This window comes from Salmo salar, chromosome 17 (assembly GCF_965601325.2).
Source record: "Salmo salar chromosome 17, fSalSal1, whole genome shotgun sequence".
Classification (NCBI taxonomy): domain Eukaryota; kingdom Metazoa; phylum Chordata; class Actinopteri; order Salmoniformes; family Salmonidae; genus Salmo; species Salmo salar.
The window spans coordinates 75,688,434-75,709,118 of NC_138307.1; the positions used below are offsets into that span (position 1 = coordinate 75,688,434).

The following is a 20,685-nucleotide window of genomic DNA, read 5'->3' on the forward strand; positions in this document are numbered from 1 at the left end:
TGGTCACTGACTTGACAAAGTGATCCGCTCGAATGCGCCCATTGTCTTGCAGAAGTTGGCAGCAACCCTACAACCTATGACTGCTTTACTATTGCTCTACTCAATGCATTTGACCATGTGAGGTACAGCTGACTTTAAAGGCTATGCTTAGCCTAATGCTAACATATTTAGAGGATTTACAGTAAGATACTACTGTTTTGATTTGTACAGTAAATGAACATTAACTACTACTGAAATAGAACGAGAGACATAATGACTAGACAAATGTGTATTTTTTTTTGCGTGATGTCACAGGCCCAAGCGTATATTCCAAATGGCACCCTATTCATTATATAGTGCACTACTTTTGATCTAAAGTAGTCCACTATAAAGTGAATAGGGTGCCATCTGGGACACTGCCATATAGTGGACATGCAGATACATCCACTGTAAGAGGCTTACTGTGTACATCCATTGAGTATATTGGACTGTTTATAAATCCCTATCACAATTTCTGTTGAAACCATTCTATCTGAATCACAAAATGAATTGTTCTGAATCTAAAGCATATTCTGATTAGGAATGAACTGACATTTTTGAAAGGACTATTCAAAACTCTGACTGTACTGTATGGTGCTGGACATAGTGATGTTGGAGATCAGACACCAACATGATGTATGACAGGAACAACTGGGTACTGTAGGGGAGAATATAGCTGCCAAAACTCTCACCTAAAAAGTTGTTTTTGTGTTTAATAGACTGAAATATTTAGTTTCAGGCTATATTATCAGTAGGTATGAAAACAGATTTCTCCCGGCACACTAATCAGGGTGAACAACCAAACAATGAAGTGCCTGACATCGTTAATACACAGTCAACCGTTGACAAACCATCCAATCTTATCTATAGTAGTTTGAATATATTTGTCTATGAGTCTAACCCATTTGCATGACTGCGACTGTACTACACTCTGTCCTTCTGCCTTCAGGAGAACAGTAGTAATAGCAGGTCTCCCTCTGGGGCAGGGTGTGGTGGAGGTACCCCACCCTGAGCACTCCCTCCCTGGGGTTAAAATTACCCTGCTCTGCCTCTGTGGATCCAGGACTGCAAGAGGAGTGGGTGGAGGTAAAGCTTCAAACAACACGGCTGCTATGAATCCCATGGGGAAATGACATGGTAGAATCTGAGCAGGTCCACTAGATTAGTAGCTGCTGAGGAAAACGTGGCAACACCCAACGTTTTGGTTGGAATCTGTGGTGTAAACTCCTAGGGGCTGTAGCTCTTCTGACAGTTCCTGAAAATATAAATCCCTTGAGGGGTTGAAGGCCTGTTGCAGTATGCATGGTGTACTGATATTGAGCAGTGTTATGCTGGATAGATAGGATACAATTCAGATATTAGAATGAGATAGTTCTTGTTGTGACCTATTTGTTGAAAGACAATTATTAATCTGTTCAAAAGTAGTAGTAATGGAATCGATTTGGATAACAAATCAAATCAAAGTGTATTTGTCACGTGCGCCGAATACAACAGGTGTAGACCTTACCGTGAAATGCTTACTTACCTAACCAACAGTGCGATTTTTAAGTAAAAAATAGGTCTTAGGTGAACAACAGATAAGTATAGAAATAAAAACAACAGCAAAAAGACAGTGAAAAATAACAGTAGCAAGGCTATATACAGACACCGGTTAGTCAGGCTGATTGAGGTAGTCTGTCCATGAATGTATAGTTAAAGGGACTATGCATATGTGATGAACAGAGTAGCACTAGCGTAAAAGAGGGATTGGCGGGTGGTGGGTGGCGGGTGGCGGGACACAATGCAGATAGCCCGGGTGGCCAATGTGCCCCGGCACCCGTTAGTCGGGCTAATTGAGGTAGTCTGTCCATGAATGTATAGTTAAAGTGACTATGCATATACGATAAACAGAGAGTAGCAGCAGTGTAAAAGAGGGGTTGGGGAGAGGGGTTGGGGGTTGGGGGGACAATGCAAATAGTCCGGGTAGCCATTTGATTACTTGTTCAGGAGTCTTATGGCTTGGGGGTAAAAACTGTTGAGAAGCCTTTTTGTCCTAGACTTGGCGCTCCGGTACCGCTTGCCATGCGGTAGTAGAGAGAACAGTCTGGCTGGGGTGGCTGGGGTCTTTGACAATTTTTAGGGCCTTCCTCTGACACTGCCTGGTGTAGAGGTCGTGGATGGCAGGCAGCTTAGCCCCAGTGATGTACTGGGCCATACGCACTACCCTCTGTAGTGCCTTGCGGTCGGAGGCCGAGCAGTTGCCGTACCAGGCAGTGATGCAACCAGTCAGGATGCTCTCGATGTTGCAGCTGTAGAACCGTTTGAGGATCTGAGGCCAGATCTTTTTAGTTTCCTGAGGGGGAATAGGCTTTGTCGTGCTCTCCTCAACTGTCTTGGTGTGTTTGGTGCTCTGTGGAAGTCTAACAATCTGTTCACATTCTCCTCCTCATCATAACCAAAAATGTATGATTGAAAAACATTGTATCATAGAGAGACCTGATAATAATAATAATAATAATAATGATAATATAGTAGTAGTATTCAACATTGGAACGTATCAACTACGTGCGCGTTACTGCTCCATCGTCACATGATACAGTTGCTGCTGCGTGATGACATCACAGCTAGAGGCAGGTCAAGTTACTGTAGTTCGGTTTCTTCTTCCTTGTTCTTTCCCTTCAGTCATCTACCGGCCCGGGCGATCTAAAGCAAAGTAGACAGGCATAATGTCCCATCAAACGGGCATACAAGGTAAATACGCGCATTTTTGCTTATTGTCTCCAGCTGTTGAAACCACAACGGAATAGACGATGCGATCGTCGTCCATGACAGATTTCATTTAAAAGGATTAAAGTCATAGGGGAAAATAATGTTGTATGTGTGTCGTTCTGCATCATCAGCGAGAATAAGCAGTGCTTTCTGCTCTGTGGAAGTTGCTTCGGGCTTCACGGTGCACTGGGCGAATGAGAAGAATCTATGACAAGTGTATTCAGCGATGCGTTGTACTAATATGGTCGTGCTGCTGCGATTCAACTGAGATTGTTACGCCGCATAAACACTAGCAGTTTGTCATCAAGCTCCGTGCTGCTGCAGCAGCAGCCTCTGGTCTGTAACCCTCGTTTCAAAGGTCTTTTACAAGGGAACAAGCCGCCCATTCATCAGATGCCTAAAATTAATCTGGGTGACATTTATGGCCAAGATTACTGTTGCCCTTTTGATGTTTGTTTGTTGTTGGGATGAGATAACGTTTGATGCAACTGTGTCGATTTTTATGTAACAACTGGCTGGTAAAATGTGGGTCATCTATTTTGGCCAGTAGGCTATCAGAGCTATCTTTATTTATCATGGCACGACAACGTGTTATACAATTACTGTACATTGATTCGCCTATAGAAGTCAGGCATTTCTTTTGTTTTGCTCTTATGCGTCTTGAATACTTGACGTTCATTCTGTCTCTATACTATAGTCAATGACCCAAGATAGATGTACTAATCTTTTCTTGAAACCTTTTTTTGATAAACACACCAATCCTTATTTCATTTGACCAGTATATTCTACACGTGATTATAAAGTAATAGGCTATTCCCCATGCTTGTGTTCCCTGAATGTCCCTGTTGTATGAATAGCCAACGTCTCTCTTGAGCCGATGTGTGTGTATAAAAAGGTGACCGCTTGGCTTGCTTTGACTTCACAGCTGCGGAGGAAGTGAAAGAGATCTTTGCTAAGGCGAGGAACGGCGCCTATCGCCTGCTGAAGGTCGTCATTGAGATGGGTGAGTATGTAGCCTGCCTAGCCTACAGCTGATCAACTCAATCACACCTATTGATCAGAGATGAGCCCTACCCATCGCTGTATGCAACATGATCAATGGGTAAAAAGATAAGTTCAGTAGTTTGTTGATTGGTTACGACTGGTTATATTTACTGTGATGTTGAAGACATACTGTGATCTGAAAAGTAGACTGTATTGTACTGAATTGTATTGTACTGTATTGCAGTGTAGTGTATTGCATTGTACTTTATTGTTCTTTATTGTATTGTACTGTACTAGTTATTACACTTCATGTCATTTGTAAGATATCTGTTGGTTGGTTGCCTTTACTGCACTGCAATCTCAGATACTGTATATCTTACCTGAAAAGACAGAACAGAATTGATGTATGTTGATATTTACCTGTTCCCATAGTTACATATTGTATATCACTGTAATAAATCCACCATATCCCTCCTTGTTCTTATTCCAGAGACTCTGGTGCTGGGAGGCACCAAGCATGCGTCTAAGAAGTGGGACCAGGAGTATGATGCCTATGTGCTGCCTCTCCTACAGGAGGACATGCCCTCCTACCTCCTGTACAGGCTGGACTCTACTAACAACCAGGGATATGAGTGGATCTTCCTGGCCTGGTCACCTGACCGCTCACCTGTATGTCGATATGTTTATCTCTTTCTTTCTGACTTTATTAATTTATCAATATATTGGTTGGGAGCAAATTCTCTTCTTTTTTTTGTTAGTCAAGACTCCCTCTGGAATGCCATAGACATGACAGTTTTTACTTCACTTAAGCAACTGTTTCACCTTCTTAACACAACTGTCATGGTGTCAGTTAGGGCATTTAAAAGTCTCTCTGTTTATTCCATAGTCTAATAAGCCAGAATACTGTCTACAATAAGACTCTATTTAGAGAACTACGAACCCACAGTCTAGTCCACACTACAGGTAATGCACAGCAGGGAGAATGTAACAGGCCACACACAGTGCTGCTTTCAAACACACATCTGGTCTGTGGTTGGCTAACTATAGAGTAGGAACCCTTACCACTGGGTGAGAGAACTGTTTACTTTAAACAGGTTTTTAGATGAGGGAAAATCCTCTTATGGTTCATATAAGTATGTCAAATGCTGCCCCCATTGAAAAAGTGTTTATTTATGCTTAGCTAATGCCAACATTTTGAAGAGACTGTTGAGCAAAAAGGCTAGCTTATTGTTGTGCTAAACTAGCATATTTGCAATTCTAATGTTAGCTAGCAGGAAGCATGAACCTGGCTTCCATCCCAAACCTCAATGAAACAGCCAAAATGGTCGATGTTTCTGAGATGTCTGTATGAAATAGCATTGTGTTCTTGTTTAGATTGCAATCTACAGTCATATTTAGCAGTTAGTGCAGTACTAAAAACATGAATTCCTCCCACTTCTATAGGTTAGACAGAAGATGTTATATGCTGCTACAAGAGCTACACTGAAGAAGGAGTTTGGGGGTGGACACATCAAAGATGAAATATTTGGCACAGTGGAGGTATGTTGACGAATTTGAAGAAACTCATCATTATTTTATGGCTTATTGGCCTAAGTGGGCTTGCAGTTTTGGCAATAATATTTCAAGGAAAGTTGCTGTTGGTTGCTCCATTTGTCGCTAGATGACATCATGATATGTTTATGCTGTCCCTCCTTCTCTCATGACAAATTATCCAACGCAAAACCAAATAAAATCCTTTTAAGGACAACAAAAAGGAAACGATTTAAATAATTAAACACCACACAAAAAATAGAGTAGATAGCTTTTTGAGAAAATGCAATTTTTTAAACTTTCTTTTAATTATTAATATTATGTATGCCTTGGAGAGCTGTGGGGTCATTTAACAACAAGGAAGTGATTTAATAAATTCACTTCACTCTCTGCAGCAGTGGGGAGAGGCTGGGGAGGGAGTGAAGAGACGATCCTATATAAGCACTGCTACTCTAAATGTGGACCCTGAGTTCCAGTTCACCCCTCTCACGGTCCTCTCTTTCACCAGGATGATGTGTCTCTGAGCGGGTACAGGAAGTACCTGATAGCACAAGCTGCTCCACAACCACTGACTGCTGCTGAGGAGGAGCTGAGGCAGATCAAACTGAGTGAGGTAGAGAGACACACACAGATGTACATACACTCTTAGGTTCTAGATAGCACTTTTTTTTCCTAAAAGGGTTCTTCGGCTGTCCCCATAGGAGAACACTTTGAAGAACCCTTTTTGGTTCCGAGTAGAACCCTTTTAGATTCCTTGTAGAGCCCTTTAAAAGAGGGTTCTTCATGAAACCCAAAAGGGTTTTACCTGGAAGCAAAAAGGGTTCTCCTATGAGGACAGCCGAAGAACCCTTTTGGAACCCTTTTTTCTAAGAGTTTACACACACACACACAAAATAATTTCCACAACACACCCAAGGACTTTGCAGCTGACATGTTTAGATTTTTTTTAAATGTATTAGGCTTTAGTGGAGAGAGAGAGGCATAGAGCAATTTACAGCAGGCAATCAATAACAGATCAATGAAGTGGAAATATGTTTGCACACTAGACTAAACAGCCCAACTTCTGCCCCAGATTCCCTTGGCTGCATGCATTCATAATAATACTATGAGGCGTTTTTCTATTCATATCGGTGTGATGATGTCACACACACACACACGTTTTGTTCTTCTTTCCTCGTGGGGGGCCAACAATTCAAAATCCTATTTTCCCTAACCCGAAACCTGAACCGTAACCCTAAACCTAGCTCCTAAATCTAACCACCAACCTCTTAACCTAACCCTAATTGCAACCCAAACCTAACCCCTAAGGTTAAAATAGCCTTTGTCCTCCTCATGGGGATGTGGGAAATGTCCCGACGAGGGAGACTTTTCCTTGTTCTGCTGTCCTTGTGGGGTCTTTTGGGGATTTTCGGTCCCCTATCAGTGGAGTGTAGCTTCCTATATCGGTGAAGTGTAGCTTCCTGTATCAGTGAAGTGTAGCTTCCTATATCGGTGGAGTGTAGCTTCCTATATCGGTGGAGTGTAGCTTCCTATATCGGTGGAGTGTAGCTTCCTATATCGGTGGAGTGTAGCTTCCTATATCGGTGGAGTGTAGCTTCCTATATCGGTGGAGTGTAGCTTCCTATATCGGTGGAGTGTAGCTTCCTGTATCGGTGGAGTGTAGCTTCCTGTGCCGGTGGAGTGTGTCTACCTGTGTCGGTGGAGTGGAGTGTAGCTTCCTGTATCGGTGGAGTGTGTCTACCTGTGTCGGTGGAGTGGAGTGTGTCTACCTGTGTCGGTGGAGTGGAGTGTGTCTACCTGCGTCGGTGGAGTGGAGTGTGTCTACCTGCGTCGGTGGAGTGGAGTGTGTCTACCTGCGTCGGTGGAGTGGAGTGTGTCTACCTGCGTCGGTGGAGTGGAGTGTGTCTACCTGCGTCGGTGGAGTGGAGTGTGTCTACCTGCGTCGGTGGAGTGGAGTGTGTCTACCTGCGTCGGTGGAGTGTGTCTACCTGTGTCGGTGGAGTGTGTCTACCTGTGTCGGTGGAGTGTGTCTACCTGTGTCGCTGGAGTGTAGTGTGTCTACCTGTGTCGGTGGAGTGGAGTGTGTCTACCTGTGTCGGTGGAGTGTAGCTACCTATGTCAATATAACTACAGTGCCTTCGGAAAGTGTTCACACCCCGTGACTTTTTCCACATTTTGTTACACTACAGCCTTATTCTAAAATGTATAAAAAATGTTTTTTTAAACTGTGCAATCTACACACAATACTCCATAATGACAAAGTGAAAAGTATTTTTTTTACACTTTATCAGATGTATTAAAAATAAGAACAGAAATACCTTATTTACATAAGTATTCAGACCCTTTGCTATGAGACTGTAAATTGAGCTCGGGTGCATCCTGTTTCCATTGATCACCCTTGAGATGTTTATACAACTTGGAGTCCACCTGTGGTAAATTCAATTGATTGGACATGATTTGAAAAGGCACACACTGTCTATATAAGGTCCCACAGTTGACAGTGCATGTCAGAGCAAAAACCAAACCATGAGTTTGAAGGAATTGTCCGTAGAGCTCCGAGACAGGATTGTGTCTGTAGGAAACCTGGCACCGTCTCTACGGTGAAGCATGGTGGTGGCAGCGTCATGCTGTGGGGATGTTTTTCAGCGGCAGGGACGGGGAGATTAGTCAGGATCGAGGCAAAGATGAACGGAGCAAAGTATAGAGAGATCCTTGATAAATCTGCTCCAAAGTGCTCAGGACCTCAGACTGGGGTGAAGGTTTACCTTCCAACAGCACAACAACCCTAAGCACACAGCCAAGACAACGCAGGGCAGGGAAAAGTATCTGAATGTCCTTGAGTGTCCAAGCCAGAGCCCGGACTTGAACCCGATTTGATCATCTCTGGAGAGACCTGAAAATAGCTGTGCAGAAACGCTCCCCATCCAACCTGACAGAGCTTGAAAGTATCTGCAGAGGAGAATGGGAGAAACTCCCCAAATACGTGTGTACCAAGCTTGTAGCATCATACCCAAGAAGACTCTGCTGTAATTTGGGGAGTTTCTCCCATTATCCTCTGCAGATACTTTCAAGCTCTGTCAGGTTGGATGGGGAGCGTTTCTGCACAGCTATTTTCAGGTCTCTCCAGAGATGTTCAAATCGGGTTCAAGTCCGGGCTCTGGCTTGGACACTCAAGGACATTCAGATACTTTTCCCTGCCCTGCGTTGTCTTGGCTGTGTGCTTAGGGTTGTTTCAACAAAGTACAAACAAGTTTTTGCTTTGTCATTATGGGATATTGTGTGTACAGTACATTGATGAGAAGGGAAAAAATTATTTAATCAATTTCAGAATAAGGCTGTAACGTAACAAAATGTGGAATCCAGGGTATCCGTAGACTATATTGCTTGATGTGTATACACCATCATAACTCCATAAAAGGACAGGGTCATTCTTCATCTGCCCTATAGGCCTATTTCATTGAGCCACCCTCACAAATACAGTAGCCTCAGCCAACTGGGAAGGTTTATACTGAGATCCCCTTCCCAGTCACCAGCTGTATGGGCAAGATGATTATCCACTAATCTACATGAGAGTAAAGAGGCTTTCAGATATTTATTATTCATTTGCTGAGAGACCCGTTGCTTGTAATAAGTAGATGGATGAAAAAACAGCAGCCCAATCCTTTAGGTACAAGAGATGAACAGGTCAGTGGCAATTTCATTCAGTCAAGCCGAACATCATATATCTGGAGTGTGAATGTTATGAGGGCTGTACTAACACATGAAAGGGCAGTGTAGACCTTTTACATACTGATGTTATTCAATTATTGTTATTTGTATTGGATATTATATTGGATAATATTATCATTATACTATTATTGGATATTATTATCATTATATTATTATTATTGGATATATTATTCAGAACGGTTTATTTATCTCATATCACACTGAGATCGTTCTGTCACCACAAGCTTTATCAATTCCTTTTTTTTTCAAGTTAAATGTTTTTTTGTGCCTTTTCAAGAATGTATCTTTCTGTTTATCTTTTGCAAATGATTGGTGACACAAATACAAAATTGGGGTAAGGATAGACTTCCTGTTATAGTAGTGAGTCTAGACTAGCCCGGGCCCTTCTCAAACCACAGCCTGGTGACCAATGTTGGGGTTGTCTTAGAGTGTGTGTGACACCTAATTACTGTTTTTGTTGTTGTGTTATTTTAGTTTCAGACCATTAGTCTGGGCCTAGGCCCTTCTCAGGAAGAAAGCCTGGTGATTTAGTTAAAACAACACCAAGTGACCGTGTGTCCGTCCGTCCAGGTACAGACAGACATCAGTGTGGACACTAAGCAGCAGACTCTGACGGGCGTGGCCTTCCCTATGCAGCGAGACGCCATCCAGGCTCTGGAACAGTTCAGAGAGAAGAAGATCAACTACGTACAGCTGGTGAGTATAGTACATTATGATATATTACAGTACATCATAGTGTATAATAATATAGTATAGTACATCATAATATAATATAGTATATACTAATATAGTATAGGACATCATAGTATAGAATAATATATTATAGTACATCATAGTGTATAATAATATAGTATAGTGCATCATAGTCTAGAATAATATAGTATAGAATGATATAGTATAGTACGTCATAGTGTATAATAATATGGTATAGTATAGAATTATATAGTATAGAATTATATCGTATAGTACATCATAGTATATAATAATACAGTTTAGTATAGAATAGTATAGAATGATATAGTATAATACATCATAGTATATAATAGTATAGTAGAGAGACGCCACCCAGTATCTGGAACAGTTAAGAGAGAATGGGACCAACAAGTACAGCTGGTGAGTGTCAGTACTGTCTGGCAGTCTCACCTCCTTTTATTGGAGCACAGAGACAGACAATCACTGTGTTGTTTCATTAGCAGTAGGTGTCTCTGACTAGCATGTTTCTGGATTCAACAATGCCATATAACTGCCAGAGAAGACTACAATGTGATGTCTAAAACACAAACTTACTGGCACCATGTTGCATGAAACATGATACTCAAAACCTTATTGTATTGGATCGTTTACATTACAAATCTTATTGAGGATTGTTTATGAAAAAATGCATCATCATCATCTGTATCAACAGGAGATAGATTTTAGGAATGAGTGTATCAAGCTGTCCAGCACCACTCCTACAGAACTGAAGGAACTGCCCAAGAGGATCCCCAAGGATGCAGCCCGATACCACTTCTTCCTGTACAAGCATTCCCACGAGGGAGACTACCTCGAGTCTACAGGTAAAGACAACACATTAAAACATTATGAGAAGAGACTTTGTATTACGGCATGTTTTTTTAATACGTTGATATTATACCACACAATTATTATTTTGCTTGATCTACTCTTATTCATAATTGTATTATGTTATTTAAATGTAATAACAATGTGATAAGGTGGTATTTTAAAGTGGTTTCCTATGTGTGTTGCAGTGTTCATCTACTCCATGCCGGGGTATAAATGTAGCATCAGAGAGAGGATGCTCTACTCCAGCTGTAAGAACCCTCTCATCGATACTGTGGAGAGCAACCTGCACATCCAGATAGCCAAAAAGGTAAGAGCTGGGTCATGTTCATTATACAACCTGCACATCCAGATAGCCAAAAAGGTAAGAGCTGGGTCATGTTCATTATACAACCTGTCCATCCAGATAGCCAAAAAGGTAAGAGCTGGGTCATGTTCATTATACAACCTGTCCATCCAGATAGCCAAAAAGGTAAGAGCTGGGTCATGTTCATTATACAACCTGCACATCCAGATAGCCAAAAAGGTAAGAGCTGGGTCATGTTCATTATACAACCTGTCCATCCAGATAGCCAAAAAGGTAAGAGCTGGGTCATGTTCATTATACAACCTGTCCATCCAGATAGCCAAAAAGGTAAGAGCTGGGTCATGTTCATTATACAACCTGTCCATCCAGATAGCCAAAAAGGTAAGAGCTGGGTCATGTTCATTATACAACCTGCACATCCAGATAGCCAAAAAGGTAAGAGCTGGGTCATGTTCATTATACAACCTGTCCATCCAGATAGCCAAAAAGGTAAGAGCTGGGTCATGTTCATTATACAACCTGCACATCCAGATAGCCAAAAAGGTAAGAGCTGGGTCATGTTCATTATACAACCTGTCCATCCAGATAGCCAAAAAGGTAAGAGCTGGGTCATGTTCATTATACAACCTGTCCATCCAGATAGCCAAAAAGGTAAGAGTTGGGTCATGTTCATTATACAACCTGTCCATCCAGATAGCCAAAAAGGTAAGAGCTGGGTCATGTTCATTATACAACCTGTCCATCCAGATAGCCAAAAAGGTAAGAGCTGGGTCATGTTCATTATACAACCTGCATATCCAGATAGCCAAAAAGGTAAGAGCTGGGTCATGTTCATTATATCACACTGTAGCTAAATGTTTTGCAACAGAACATTTAAAAATGCACTTCACATTCTATTCATATCAAGTCAGATAGTCCATCCATTTCAGTCTGTTTTTTTTCTTCATTTGGAACCTGATCTCTCGTGGACAGACTGTGTAAACATAAGCATCTGACCAAAAATATGTGGGCTTTTAGTTCTGGGTTAACCCATATTATTTGGTACCTAATGAATACAACTGAGGTTCACTGCAGTGTGTCACATGAGTGACTTTCAACAGTTTAAAACACTCCTGTGAAAATACTGTAACATTATGCCAATGTAGACTGGATTTTTGCTGCAATGTATTTTTTTATAGAATAAGTCTAGTATGCCCCTCAGTGATGTGATTTATTGTATTCCTATTAGTGTAAGTATCCCTACTAAGTGATGCATTCTGATTCCCTCCCCTAGCTGGAGATTGATAACGGTGATGAGCTCACCGCAGAATTCATGTACGAAGAGGTCCACCCTAAGCAGCACGCACACAAGCAGGCCTTTCCCAAACCTAAAGGCCCCGCGGGGAAGAAAGGGGGGCGCCGGATCACTAGACCACCAGGAGATGGGGAAGAAGACTAATAAAACACCCCTCCATTTTAGTCCACAATGGAACATTCCGCTTAGTATATAAGAACCCTTTATCTGGTTGAGTCCCAAATGGCCCCCCTATTCACTTTATAGTGCACTACTGTTGACTAGGACCTATAGGGCTCTGGTTAAAAGGAGTGCACTATATAGGGGATAGGGTTCCATGTAGGATATAGACCATTGACATGAATCCCTCCTAATGCCCTTTAACCTCATAGACAACCAGCCTGTAGCCTATATGAACTATGCACACACAGACCACCACACTAATATAAGCCATGACACTCAAACCTGTGAACTTACTTACATTAGTAGCATGTTATTTAGACAGACAGTAGGTGCTGTGTTTTCATGATGAGAGAGCAAGAGAGAGAGAGCGTGAACATTTCCCTTTAGAGCTATAGCTAATGTTATTTTATTTCTCATATTATTTGAGAATGTTTTTAAGATATATGGTTTCCAATGCTGGTTCTGGAGAGCTGGATGTGTTTTTAAAATATATGGTTCCCAATGCTGGTTCTGGAGGTTCCGGAGGGCTGGAGGTTCTGGAGAGCTGGAGGTATGAGAGGAAAGACCTTGTGGTTTTTCTAGTGAGCATGTGATACTGATCTGACCACTTCACCTTGTTATTAGTGCTGATTCAATGCCGACAATGTTGTAGCAGTTCTGTAACGCGTTGTGTAAAGTCAATCAATAGAGAATGTTGTTCCACAACCGCTAGCCCTTCAGGATCACAGTTGAGGACTGGGTCCTATTCATGTGACACTAAATGGAGAAAACAGAGAGGGACCACCTAAACTTGTCCAGTAAGAATAGCTTGTTTTCGCTTTCTGCTGATAAATGTTTGAAAACGTTTTGCTATGGTGTGCCTAATGAATAGCACCATGCTGATGTAGAAGCTTGATTTGGGAGAGAAGAGAGGCCATGTGTGGGTCTGTGGATGTTGTTAAGAAGCCTAATGCTTTTGTATACATTTTACTGTATGCATCTAATTTGTACTACCAATACCATGTCCATAACAACTATATGATTACGAGTCAGTCCAAAATCTAGTAAGTGATTTCTCTTTCCATGTTCTTTTTAGTGAAGAATGAAAAATCCTATAGAAAGTATTTTTCTAGGTCTGTGATGTACTGTATGTGTGTATGGTGATCTGCGACTGAGAGGTCACAGCCTGAATCAGTTGAGTGTCAACCGTTATCTGTTTGTCGGTCTGTTTGAGAGAGAGAGTGCCTGGGTTCGTCCGGAATGGCACCCCATTCCCTATATAGTGCACTACTTTTGACCAGAGCCCATCAGAAAAGGCACCCTATTCCTTATATAGTACACTACTTTTGACCCAGGTGCCATTTCAGACGCAGACGTGTTTGTCAATCAGGGTTGCTCGTTTGTGCATTTCACATCAGTGATATTAATCCCACATAATATGCAATGCTTTTCAACCACAATGCTGCAGGTCTTTCCCCACGTGACACTGTGTGTATGCATGTCATGTTTATTAGAACCACAATGAAGGGAAGGGACTGTGATTCCCAGGTAAAATGTCATGGAGGATCTGTCTACTGATTCCATGAAAAGGCAAACCACTATGACATGTTCGTCCTGTACTAGATTACTATGACATTACGCAATTCTGAAGGAGTCCTAGTATGTTGAAACTATCATGTTATGTTTCAAATGTTTTTTTTTCTATGAATTAAATTGTGTAAGGAAATGAAATAAATTAAAATATTTAAATTACATTCACTAATGTGTTTCTTGCCTGATTTATTATTAGTAGCAGTAGCAGAACTACTATGCAAGCCTATTGACCACTGAGAGGTGTGAGTTTACTGAATAAAGCATTGCTCTCTGAATAGAGTTGGCAGTGAAGGGGGAAATAGTAGGCCAAATCTGCATTTCCCATCACGTTGTAATCCCACTCATTGGCACTAGTGGTAAGGGTAAACCTTTGGCCTGGCACATAAAAGATTACAATTAATAAGTAATGTTGGCTGGCTGCAGATCAGCTGATGTCAGATGATACAAATTAAAGGCATACCTGCTACATGCCTAATCTGTAATAAACCTTTGTAGTAATGTAGACCTCAATTAATGAAAATGTCTTTCCATTTATCTCAGAACATTATTTTACTGTGACTCACATAACTTAAATACAGAGTAGCCTATTCATACAGTTCAGCAAATCAGAAATGACCTTTTAAATGCAAATTGTTTGTCAAAAAATCTAATGATTTACTTATGATGTATCTCTCTAGTCTATACTATGCAATATAATTATTAACAGGTGATTAGTCATCAGAAGACAAGAACAGTACTGTTTGAGACAAATAAAAGAGCACTTTCCCTTTAAGAACTTGTCACATGACATGATGCGGAAGAACTACAATCTCATGCTATAGTTGCACAGGTGTTTGTTTATTAGACATTTATTGCTAGAAATGTTTCGTTTTAGGACATTTATTATTGCATTCATTTATAATTAGATGATATAAGTGAAATTACACATTTCTTAAATACTATGTTTCCCGCTGTTGGTAGAGCTTGGTAAACAGTAACGTATCCTAACAGTGTTCGCTAGCTAGCTACAATGTTACAGTGTGTTATGGTGTCACATTGATTCATTTAGCAAATGAAACCTTTTGTAGCACTGACACTTCACACTACATAACTGGTAAAACCGTTAATCTGGCTTAATACATGGCTTCTGCTTATCAATTCATTGATTTTACATAACTTGGGGTGTAATATTGGTTTTATTCCTTTCTTTGCGACAGGACAGTCTATCTACCATGACTATGAAGGAGGAAGCACCGAGTGTCCCTGAGTGTTACATCTCAGAACATGAAGGGTTCTATGGAACCATCAAGAACTCCACCAGAGACTTTGTAGTCACAGAGATAGACATCCATGGCCAGATGGTCACTAAACCCAGTGTATCTGATGTTCCTCAATCATCCAACATTACTGAGGCATGCCCAGGTGCCAAGTCTGAAGGAAAGACAAATATTATTAGCCCAAAACATCAACACAACCTCAAAGAAGAGAATTGTCCTCCGGTTGTAAAGGATGTGGATTCAGAACCTGGACCCGGTCAGAATGGTGACATCACATCCACCGCCAGCCAAGACTGTTTTGACCTGAGAATGATACTGGGTCAGGTTGTCTGTGAAGAGCTAGAGCAGTTCACTGCTTTATTGAGAGAGGTGTCATCAAGTCCCAATGATGGCGTTGAGAAGAATCTGGCCAACCAAGAATCATCCAATGGCAGTGAGAAGAAGATGGCCAATCAAGAGTTGTCCCTGGGTTCATTCCCAGACAAACACCAAAGAGCTAACGTTCACCGTGCTGTCCGACACAACTTTCCCTTCCTGTTGACAGTAACCAACCAATCAGAGATCAGGGTTAAGGAGGACCCTGCCTTTAAGCTCCTATCAGGTTTGGTCTCTGAGGAGGAGGCTGAAGACTTTATCAGGTTCATCGACACCAAGATGCCTAACTCTGTGTACACGTTCAGGGGTGATGACAGTAAGGAGCACAGGACGGCAGTGCACCACTTCCTCAGTAGACGGTTTGGTAAACTGGTGGAGACCAAGAGCTTCAGTGACCAGCAGCAGAAGACTACAGCCATTACGGTGAGGTTGAGAGAAAAAGGGAAACCCAGGAAGAGGACGGCTGATGAGAGTAAAGATGAAGAGGTCTATACAGGTGAGAGGTCTATAGAGAACTTCACAGACTGTTTCTCTCCTATATCTCTCTCTGTTTACTCTGTCTCTCCTATTTCTCTCTCCTACTTGATATGTTTTTCTCTTATGATGCTGTATGTACAGCAAGAAGAATGTTATTAGCCCAAGTAAGCATGGCAAGTAAGCATTTCACTGTTTATATCTGCTTTAAACTGTACATGACAAATAAATGTATCCTTTGATTTATCCTCCCCAAATCCTGAACATGGACCCCACAAAACTGACCTTAAATCAGTGTCTAAGACCAACCTCATCCCACTCATAACACTCTATTCCCTTGGCCATACTTGCATACTACTTAGAATGAAGCAATGTGTTGGGCCTGTAATCTAGGAAGTTAGTGTGGATACTGTTGTCATGGGTTTCCTCCCACTGCAGCGTTCACTCTGAGGAAGGAGAACCAAGAGACTCTGGAGGCTATCAGCTACATGGCAGCTGTCCTGGGGGTGCTGCCCTCTGACTTCACCTACGCTGGCATCAAGGACAAGAGGGCCGTCACCTACCAGTCCATGGTGGTGAAGAAGATCTCACCACAACGGTAGATACAGTACAGTTGTTAGATAGAATGTGTTGCTGTTTCCATTCAAAGTCCTTGGCTTAGCCTATGTGCTGTGGTCAACTCCCCTAGACTACAAACAGAGAGTTGACTAAAGCACTAACAGACTGGACCACCAGGCTATCCTTGGCTATGGTTTGATGATAATGATGGATATTTACAAAGTGCTACATTCTATTGGGGGCAGACTCAACTCATCCACCACCACATTCATGCATTTCTAACATGCTAGTCCAGTGAGTTCACTGTCCACTGGGACCGGTCAGACTAGTGCTGATGGGAGGGATGTGTGTTGTCAGGCTGAGAGAGAAGACCAGTGAGTTTGAGAAGAGGGGGGTGGTCCTCTCCTCCATCCGCTCCGTCTCTGAGCCTCTTCATCTGGGTAGACTCCAGGGGAACCACTTTGACCTGGTGGTACGGGATCTGAGACCACACCAGGGTCATGGCACACTGATGGAGCTGGACTCACTGGTGCAGGAGGCTGTGGAGAACGTACAGGTGAGACACTCCTATTCTGTGGCCTCCATTCAACCCTGGTCCTGGAGAGATGCAGGGTTTTGTCCAGTCCAACACTGAAACACTCAATGTAACTAATCAACCTAATCACCAAGCGCTTGATTGGCTGAATAAAAACATCAGACCTTGTTGGCCCCCAGACCCAAACTTGGAAACAAATGTAGATTTCTCAGTGCACTTTGATAGTCATTTCCACTGCACTGTGAGTAATTGAGGAGTGTTGTTCTCTGATCTGTAGTGAGAAGTTATTAAATGTCAATTCTTTTAGGTCAAGGGGTTTGTGAACTACTATGGACCTCAGAGGTTTGGGACTGGACAGAGTGTTCAGTCTGACTGCGTCGGACTGGCCCTGCTCAAAGAGGAAATGGTACATTTAGGTCTTCTGTGTTCTTATATTACAAGAAACTTTGGATGTCAGTGTTTGTATTTGTTCTGTCTGACTTGTGGTGTGGGTTGTCTTTCATGTGTCTCAGGTGGCAGCTGTCCGTCTGTTCTTCACACCAGAAGAGGGTGATGACTCTCAGAACGTTGCCAAGAGACACTTCCTCCAGACTGGTGAGAAATTCCTGTTTACACTAGTCACCATTTCCTGTTTACCATGTTCTCTGTTTTTATGGCCCCAACCTTTTTTCAGATACATTTTTTTAAATATTTTTTTTCACCTTTATTTAACCAGGTAGGCTAGTTGAGAACAAGTTCTCATTTACAACTGCGACCTGGCCAAGATAAAGCAAAGCAGTTCGGCACATACAACAACACAGAGTTACACATGGAATAAACAAACATACAGTCAATAATACAGTAGAAAAAAATAATTTTCTACTCTTCTCCATTCTAACCCTGTTCCTCCACCCCTCTCCTCCCTCATCTCCTCAGATAATGCCAAGGAGGCCCTGTCTCTGATGCCCATGTCCAAGGCCAGAGAGAGGATGATGCTGAGGGCCCTACATCGCTATGGGACAGGCCCAGAGGGCTGCACCCGTGCCTGGCTCAGCCTGCCCCATGGGATGAGGGTCTTCTACCCCCACGCATACTGCAGGTCTGGGATTTATATCACCTGTTTTATTGCTTTAAATATTCTGAATCCTTTATTCTTTATGGTTCTATTTGTATTCCTACTTTCATTTGTATTTCCTTCTTCCTCTTCACTCACTTTGTTTGAAGTATACTATATCAATAAAGATTGTTTTGATTTGCAGCCGGGTCTGGAACGAGGCGGCTGCACACAGGCTGACCACGCTGGGCCACAGGGCCAGGCAGGGAGATCTGGTCTGGAAGCAGAGGGGAGAGGAGGGGATAGAGGCGGGAGAAACCAGCTTACCTCAGGTAGTTCAGTTACAGGATGACTTAATAACAGAGTCAAATAAACAGTCAAAGTCACTTGTGTAAATCATTTTTAATCGGTGCTAGAGAGTTGGCCACTAGGCTCTATCTTTGAGTATGACACCTAGTGATACTCTCTCACTGAGATTGAACCAGTCATAAAGATGGTACTGAGATGGACCTTGGCACTCTCTACTCCCCCAGATTCATGTTGTTACTGCTGCAGAGGAGGAGGAGGAAGTCTACTCACTAGGACAGGTATGTGTACACACACACACACACACACACACACCTGTCCACTCCCCTGTTCTACAGTACCTTGTACCATTTTAACTATTAATCTACTCTGCAAACATGGGTGTGTTGTCTGAGTGCGTTGCCGAGCCCGGTGGAACCTACATCCACAAAACACTACACAAATCAAATGGGTTATGATTCTATTGAATCCATTGTTCACTTCTGCTGTGCTCTTCCATCAGGTGGTTCTTCCCATGCTTGGCAACAGTGTGAAGTACCCAGAGAACCCTGTAGGGGGCTGGTACCAGGAGAGACTGGCGAGGGACGGACTACAGAGCTGTCGTTTCAGAGTCACTCCTCTCAAACTGAACCTCCCTGGCTGCTACCGTCCCTTACTGGCCATCCCACATAACCTGACCTACAGGCTGGAGCAGGGCCAGAGAGCTGGGGAGAGGCAGCAGGAGTGTAATGGAAAGTCACAGGCTAGTGGAGCGGTACCACAGCATCCCGGCACAGACACACCTAGACCTGGAGGTCTGGAGAGGCAGAGAGGAGGGGAGTCAGCGGTGCTGTACCCTGACACAGACACAACTAGACCTGGAGGTCTGGAGAGGCAGAGAGGAGGGGAGTCAGCGGTGCTGTACCCTGACACAGACACAACTAGACCTGGAGGTCTGGAGAGGCAGAGAGGAGGGGAGTCAGCGGTGCTGTACCCTGACACAGACACAACTAGACCTGGAGGTCTGGAGAGGCAGAGAGGAGGGGAGTCAGCGGTGCTGTACCCTGAGACAGACACAACTAGACCTGGAGGTCTGGAGAGGCAGAGAGGAGGGGAGTCAGCGGTGCTGTACCCTGACACAGACACAACTAGACCTGGAGGTCTGGAGAGGCAGAGAGGAGGGGAGTCAACGGTGCTGTACCCTGACACAGACACGCCTAGTTTGACGTTGAACTTTGACCTGGACTCTTCCTGCTATGCCACCGTCTGCCTCAGAGAGGTCATGAAATGTGACCCTTAAACTGGAGTCTCAGATGCTGTATGTACTACTGTGTACAGTATTTTGATTAGTATTGTGTTGTGTACACAGTCTGGCCTCTTTTGTGTAGATGTAAGATACTGCTACAGTATTGTGATCAGTTTGCTGATTCGTTGCCTGATTTGTCAGACATGTCGTTAATAAAAGAATGCTTTGTTAATTTACTGACTGGATGAGAAAGAATCACATTGAATGTTGAAGTGAATTTAGTTGTGTGAATGTAGAAGAACCTCAGCCTGCACAGCATGGCCACTAGATGGTGATCTCAGCCTGAACAGCATGGCCACTAGAGGGTGATCTCAGCCTACACAGCATGGCCACTAGAGGGTGATCTCAGCCTACACAGCATGGCCACTAGAGGGTGATCTCAGCCTACACAGCATGGCCACTAGATGGTGATCTCAGCCTGAACAGCATGGCCACTAGAGGGTGATCTCAGCCTGCACAGCATGGCCACTAGATGGTGATCTCAGCCTGAACAGCATGGCCACTAGAGGGTGATCTCAGCCTACACAGCATGGCCACTAGAGGGCGATCTCAGCCTGCACAGCATGGTCACTAGATGGTTATCTTAGCCTACACAGCATGGCCACTAGATGGTGATCTCAGCCTGAACAGCATGGCCACTAGAGGGTGATCTCAGCCTACACAGCATGGCCACTAGATGGTTATCTTAGCCTACACAGTATGGCCACTAGAGGGCGATCTCAGCCTGAACAGCATACAGCATGGCCACTAGAGGGTGATCTCAGCCTACACAGCATGGCCACTAGATGGTGATCTCAGCCTGAACAGCATGGCCACTAGAGGGTGATCTCAGCCTGCACAGCATGGCCACTAGATGGTGATCTCAGCCTGAACAGCATGGCCACTAGAGGGTGATCTCAGCCTACACAGCATGGCCACTAGAGGGCGATCTCAGCCTGCACAGCATGGTCACTAGATGG

At 43.1% G+C, this 20,685-nt stretch overlaps 2 protein-coding genes across 3 annotated transcripts; both read left to right on the plus strand.

Moving 5' to 3' along the window:
- Nucleotides 1-2,591: 2,591 nt before the first annotated feature.
- LOC106609793 (twinfilin-1) lies at nt 2,592-14,069 on the plus strand. The gene is made up of 9 exons (XM_045713786.2): nt 2,592-2,748; nt 3,692-3,769; nt 4,241-4,419; nt 5,194-5,289; nt 5,789-5,893; nt 9,580-9,705; nt 10,415-10,565; nt 10,758-10,879; nt 12,150-14,069. The coding sequence occupies exons 1-9, from the start codon at nt 2,724-2,726 to the stop codon at nt 12,312-12,314; spliced, it is 1,047 nt and encodes a 348-aa protein (XP_045569742.2). The 5' UTR covers nt 2,592-2,723; the 3' UTR covers nt 12,315-14,069.
- A 606-nt stretch (nt 14,070-14,675) lies between these two features.
- On the plus strand, nt 14,676-19,902 carry pus7l (pseudouridine synthase 7 like). Of its 2 annotated transcripts, none has more exons than XM_045713800.2 (10): nt 14,676-14,733; nt 15,101-16,031; nt 16,448-16,607; nt 16,925-17,123; nt 17,410-17,508; nt 17,615-17,696; nt 18,018-18,180; nt 18,341-18,467; nt 18,669-18,722; nt 18,944-19,902. In XM_045713800.2, exons 2-10 carry the CDS (start codon nt 15,116-15,118, stop codon nt 19,718-19,720), a joined length of 2,577 nt encoding a protein of 858 aa, XP_045569756.2. In that variant the 5' UTR covers nt 14,676-14,733; nt 15,101-15,115; the 3' UTR covers nt 19,721-19,902. The 2 variants fall into 2 exon arrangements, with proteins under 2 accessions (XP_045569756.2, XP_082820237.1); XM_082964111.1 differs by having other exon boundaries at nt 14,709-14,997.
- Nucleotides 19,903-20,685: the final 783 nt, after the last annotated feature.

Bases quoted from the DNA above. Each gene is read 5' to 3' on its own strand.
- LOC106609793 (XM_045713786.2), top strand. From the start codon at position 2,724: ATGTCCCATCAAACGGGCATACAAG. The intron at 10,566-10,757 runs GTAAAGACAACA...TGTGTGTTGCAG, and splicing joins AGACTACCTCGAGTCTACAG to TGTTCATCTACTCCATGCCG. The intron at 10,880-12,149 runs GTAAGAGCTGGG...TCCCTCCCCTAG, and splicing joins ACATCCAGATAGCCAAAAAG to CTGGAGATTGATAACGGTGA.
- pus7l (XM_045713800.2), top strand. From the start codon at position 15,116: ATGACTATGAAGGAGGAAGCACCGAGTGTCCCTGAGTGTTACATCTCA. The intron at 17,124-17,409 runs GTGAGACACTCC...CAATTCTTTTAG, and splicing joins AGGCTGTGGAGAACGTACAG to GTCAAGGGGTTTGTGAACTA. The intron at 18,468-18,668 runs GTAGTTCAGTTA...CTACTCCCCCAG, and splicing joins GAGAAACCAGCTTACCTCAG to ATTCATGTTGTTACTGCTGC.